General features: G+C 37.6%; 1 protein-coding gene across 1 annotated transcript; it reads left to right on the forward strand.

The window, feature by feature from the left end:
• The first annotated feature begins 2,048 nt into the window (after nucleotides 1-2,048).
• On the forward strand, nucleotides 2,049-5,711 carry LOC104230168 (heat shock factor protein HSF8). The gene is given in 3 exon segments (XM_070155364.1): nucleotides 2,049-2,733; nucleotides 3,961-5,203; nucleotides 5,206-5,711. Coding segments are annotated over 3 exon segments (1,527 nt in total). The 5' UTR covers nucleotides 2,049-2,475; the 3' UTR covers nucleotides 5,232-5,711.
• Nucleotides 5,712-6,110: the final 399 nt, after the last annotated feature.

A 6,110-nucleotide genomic window follows, 5' to 3' on the forward strand; every position in this document is an offset into this window, starting at 1 on the left:
CACTTGTGTATTTGACAGCTTTGCTCTTTTGCTGAAGTACTATTTTTGTTAAAAGTTGTTAATGTCAAAATGCAGCTTCTATCAACCACTTGTGTGTTTTAGTTTGTAAAGTTTCATTTCAGTAGCTTACAAGTGCCTTGTAAAGAGAACAAGCATGCCAATTGAGAATAGTCAAATCCATGTACACTAAACTTTTCATTCAACAAAATGAATCGTACATGCCAACCAAGATATGAGCCTTCAACATGATCAACAAGATACTACAACTTCAAACTAAACTAGTAAAAGCAGTTACTGGACACTAAAAACTACTAAGTTGTTAAAACCAGTTACCATACACCAAAAGGAAGAACTTGAAGCTAGAATTCCACAATATTTAATTCATTTCACCTACAGGGCCACAAAAACAACCATAAAATCAACAAAAAAAAGCTATAACTTCAATTGGGACAAGGTGAACCAAACAACCTTTTCCAAATCAGCGGCAATATCAACATATAGACCAGAATCTTCCATTTTTCCACTACTTGTTCCCTCTCTTATTCATACTTTTTACTCATTTTCATAAATCAGAAATCCCTCTTAGCTTACTCAGGAGTCTCATCGTCATACCACCTGAAAAGTTTGCAAGCACCTTTGCCTTCAGTTTTGAAACAAAAAAAAAAAAGACGAACGGGGTTTAATAGAGTCCATAAATTCGCAATTCTCCAATAGTCCCACAAGAACAAGAAACTTCTCTTAAAAAAGGTGATTTCAATCTATTTGACATTGTAAGTGAGTGGAGAAATCGATACCCAAATCAAATGGGTGACCTTTAAAGGAGCCACCAACACTTCAAGATGTGAAGAAGATGAAAACAAATTTAAGAGAGCTTCAAAGAAGTGAGCTTTATATGCAAAAAAGGGTAAAAAAAATGAGAGGAAAATTGATGGATTCTGACGGGAAGAAAAAGAGAAATAGGAGAAGAGGGTAAAAGTTAGGGCTTTAATAGGAGTAATATATTAGGAATACTTATAATAATAAATATAAAAATAACAATCAACAAGTTTTACTCACGCGCCTTTTCCCACACAGTTTGCCATGTCACTACAAAATGTTTAATTGGCATACAAAGGATTTAGTTGAAGTGCCTGATAGGAACAACTCTATGTTTAGGTATCCAAGTGGCAAAAAAGGCTAAGTTTAAAGGCCCACCTATGTATTCGGCCTATTTTTAATCATTGATAACTAATTTGATCAATACGATATATTCTCAAACACCGCAATATAATCAACATTATCAATTTACAAACTGTTAGCTTATATCTTTCCATATGCATTAGCATTTTCTTTTAATAATTAGAAAACTAAATTCTATCAAAGATGTCGTTGTTCAGACATTTTGGTAGATATCAAAACACAAGTTGGATTATGATAAACCTCAATGAAAAAATGTATCAGGCAAAAATATAATCGCAATCACTATAAAAATAGGTGAATGTAACTAAAGTTGATCCTAAGCAATCTCTTGGCGCAAGCAATATAAAACAGAAGGTGGTAAATCAACATATTTGAAACGCCAAAAATAAAGTTGCACAGTGGCATACCTTCTTTATAGGAAATGAACAAAATGCAGACACTCAACAAAGTAGCAAAAACTGATAATCAAAGAAAAAAGAAGTAAATTGGTTTGATGAGGAAGTTTTCATTGAATAGCCGGAGGTATAATTTCATAAATTGGATTCGAATGTTTAACTTACAGATAATTTTTATGAAGGAGCACATCCCTTCATATCCTTGAGGAACTTCTATGAAGGAACACATTTGTTTGGATTAAGCGTGGGTTATGGATTTTTTTTCTTTATATAAAAATGTTAAATAAGGAGGTAATTATATTTTAAGAAGGGTAAAAAGTAAATTAACTTTTAACTTAAAGGCTTTCCACTTTTAAAATAATATAAATTACCTTAATTCTAATTAACAGGTGATTTTCCAAACATACCCTTGAGAACCAAATAATTGCGAGCATCTGCACATACGCCTGCAGTCTGCCACACATGAGAGGGAAATAGGATTTGCACAGAAGAGACGAAGAAAAGAAGAAAAATAGATAGAGAGAAAAGAGCCCAGATAAAGACACTTTTTGCCGAAGGAGAGGCATATAAGAAATTGGCCAACAAGTCATTTCACTTGTCTTCACTACTGAGTTCCTTTTTCCAACGCTTTTTATAACCAAAAAAAAAAAAAATTGGCCACCAAGTCATTTCACTGTCTTCACCCTTACAAATTCAACGTATTTCTTTCCCTTTTCCGTCCATTATAATCGCCGCCGTACAAACTACTTTCTCTCTCTACTTCATATACACTCATCTTTCTCTCTCTATCTCTCTAAGTTAGGTTTTTTTTTAAAGAAAAAAAAATCCTTTCTATTCCCTAAAACCCTATACGTTCATATATGATTAGTGTTGTGTTCAGCAATTGAAAACTCTCTTAGCCATGGGGTCCACTTCTGGGGACGCCGGAGGCGGTGGTTCTCCGTCACCGGCTCCGATGCCAAGCGCAAATGCTCCGCCGCCTTTTCTGGTGAAGACGTACGATATGGTAGATGACCCGAGTACTGAAAAGATTGTTTCGTGGGGTCCCACCAACAATAGCTTTGTGGTTTGGGATCCCCCTGAGTTCGCCAAGGACTTACTGCCCAAGTATTTCAAGCACAATAACTTCTCCAGCTTCGTTCGTCAGTTAAATACTTATGTATGCATTTTTCTTTTTCTTTTTTTGATTGATTTGTTTTCACTTAACCTTGTGCTCTTTATGAAAATAGAGTTGTTCTTGGTTGTGCTTTTGTTGATTGGAAACGGAAAGCATTATGCTGTCAATCTTGTGATTGGTAAAGTTGGTGTGAAAGAAGATTCTCATGTAGAACCAATTGATTGATTGATTGGTATGATATTTTATGGATTCGTTTTGTCCTGATTAGTTTAGGTGTCATCGCAATCGCAACTGTTTCATCTAGAAGTGAGTGAAAGATGCTGATTCAGTGTCTTAATCCCTTCTTCCATCATCTCTAGTAATGACACTGTTGTCACCGTATACAACCATATGGAGGCAGTATAGAATTTTGATAGGAGAGAAGCAATTCAACACGCTAAGGGTCAATCCAAATTCATGTTCTAGTGATGTGGACAGAGAATGAGGACATATTGTTGACATGACATACACAATGACCTCTGTACATGTGGCGTGTGAAGTTACGCTCCAGTTAGTGATAGGGACAGAGACGCCAAATGTGGGCGCGTGCACCAGGGAACAGTGTGCTCTGTGGATCACTACGTTAGTCCTTTCGAGATGAAACTCCTAGTATGCCAGTTTACCAATTTGGTGATTAGACTCAAACAAATTTTGAGACTATGAATGAACTGCTTCTTAAACTTGCCACAAAAGATTGCATGACTAGTATTGACCTAGATTCAGATGTTATCCTCCAACGCTGATATTTAAAAAGAGATGAGCAGAGAGAAAACTACTTGTTTTGATAATTGAAACTCAATACAATGTGGCTCCTTATATAGGAGTTATTATCCTATTCTCATAAGTAAGAGCCTGATAAGTGCGGCAATGAAGTGTGTGTTCTTTCCTAATGCATCCTAAGATTGTATTACTCCTAAGAGCCATCTCATCATGCTTGCTTGTTCTTTGAGGCTAAAGAACTTTTCCTGTGCCATTTGCCACCTAAAATTTAATTAAGAGATAAGGTGATGCATTGAGTTTGAATGGAGCTCTAATTTTTTTTGTAGATTTTCTTCGATTTTGTAAGGTAAATTTTAGCTAGTCATATTGATCACCAAAGGAGCCGCTTGTGAAGTATCTTTCTTTCTTTCTTTTCCTACTTGAATAATTACCATTTATTAGAATAATATAACTTAATACTCTACCTGCATAGGAAACCTCTATAATATTTATTTCTTTTGCAACAAACAGGGTTTTAGAAAGGTTGAACCAGACCGTTGGGAATTCGCTAATGAGGGATTCTTAAGAGGTCAGAAGCATCTGCTTAGAAATATTAGTAGGCGCAAGCCTGCTCATGGACACACTCAGCAGCAGCTGCATGGTCAGAGTGCGTCGGTTGGTGCTTGTGTTGAGTTTGGAAAATTTGGACTTGAGGAAGAGGTTGAGAGGCTGAAAAGGGACAAGAATGTGCTTATGCAAGAGCTGGTTAAGCTGAGACAACAGCAGCAGACTACCGATAATCAGATGCAAACAATGGTGCAGAGCCTTCAGGTTATGGAGCAGCGGCAGCAACAGATGATGTCATTCCTGGCAAAAGTTGTTAACAGCCCTGGATTCTTGGCACAGTTTGTACAGCAGCAAAATGATAGCAATAGGCGCGCAATGGAAGGCAACAAGAAACGCAGGATTAAACAAGATTTTCCTTCAGATGATCTTTCTGTTAGCCCTGCTGATGGGCAGATTGTGAAGTACCAGCCTGTAGTGAATGAGGTGGCAAAAGCAATTCTCAGGCAGATAATGAAACAAGATTCTTCCACAAGGTTAGAGAACTTCAGCAACAGTCCTGAAAGTGTACTCATTTGTGATGGTTCACCCCAATCCAATGCATTAGACAGTGGAAGTTCCAACCGAGTTTCAGGAGTCACTCTTCAGGAAGTTCCACCCACTTCTGCCCAGCCATTTGCAAGTGCAACTTCAGCTGTTGCTGGTCAAAGTTCATCGGCTTCCATATCTGAGATCCACTCATCTCCTCTCTGTAAATCTTTTAAAATTGCCGACATTCAATTTTCAGATATACGTTCCCTGGTTGGAGGGCACGACTTACCTCCTGTTTCACTGTCTCCATCAGATATGACTATGCCTGAGCTCTCACAGATACAAGAAATTGTACCTGTAAACAATATGGATACTGATGGATCAGAGATGGAGAATGGTTCTTTCATGGATCCCACATTGGATGGAAATGGAAACTTGCCATTGGGAATTGATACTTTTTCTCCTGATCCTCAAAACGAGTGGCAGAGTACCTTGATGGACGATATAGGAGAGCTTCCTAGTTTGGGTGATCTCTTCTGGGAAAAGTTTCTTCAAAGCCCACTCCCTACCGAGACAGAGGAGATGGACTCAGTTGAAATAGAAGATATTAAGACTACTGAAACTGAGCCGCTAGAAAATGGATGGGACAAAGCTCAGCACATGGAACATCTCACGGAACAAATGGAGCTACTAACATCAAACAGTAAAAGGTATGATAAAGGTCACCAAAGAAAATTTACATGAGGTAATCTAGAAATCTCATCTCTTAGTGTTTTGGATCATGGGCAGCTTCCCATAAGATATTAGCTCTAATACCTGCTTTCACCTTTGCTCCTGGATTTCTTTGCATATATGGAAACTCATTTAGCTCCGTGATTCATCTGGATTAGTCTTATGTAGTTCACCTCAGATTTTTTGTTTCTTCCTTACATAAAGCAGAATGGACCTACCATAGTAATTTTTTTATGGAGGTTTCCTTTTTCCCTTTTTAGTTTTTCACTGTATAAGTCTCTGGTCATACAAGTTTGTAGAAATTACAGGCCTCTTAATGCTGCTAACCGGCCGATTCCATTTAACCTTCTATGTACTAGTCTGTTAGCAACATCTTTGATTGCAAGATTGTTGGCTTTGAAGAGAACTTAATTTATTGGTTGTGCTTCGTGGCAAACTGTGTGCCTCTGTGTTTAGTAGTAATTTGCCTCCGTGAGTTGATTACCTGAGAAGTTAGATTCTAAGTCTTCACAATAACTTAGGAAATCTTTCTTGGGTGGCAGTTAGAAAAGTTGTGCAATCCTGGGAGAAAAAACTTATCCTGCCTGTACCAAGTCAATGCAAGATTGTAACCCGTAGCTTGCTGGGGCTTTCGCTGTAGTTGGTTACTACTGTATTAAACATCAAATGCATGTGTTAATAAGAGAAAGCACTTGGTTTTGGGTTTGTTGTCTTTCGCACTGTGGGGTTTTCTTTGGGTATGTATTCATTGTCTAGTAGGGTGAAATATCTCCTTCGAGTTAGTCATAGCCAATGATGGCGTGTCTCGCTTGCTCTCCCACGTAGTTATTAAAAAAATATGATGTCACTATATC

Source organism: Nicotiana sylvestris, chromosome 8 (genome assembly GCF_000393655.2).
Source record: "Nicotiana sylvestris chromosome 8, ASM39365v2, whole genome shotgun sequence".
Classification (NCBI taxonomy): domain Eukaryota; kingdom Viridiplantae; phylum Streptophyta; class Magnoliopsida; order Solanales; family Solanaceae; genus Nicotiana; species Nicotiana sylvestris.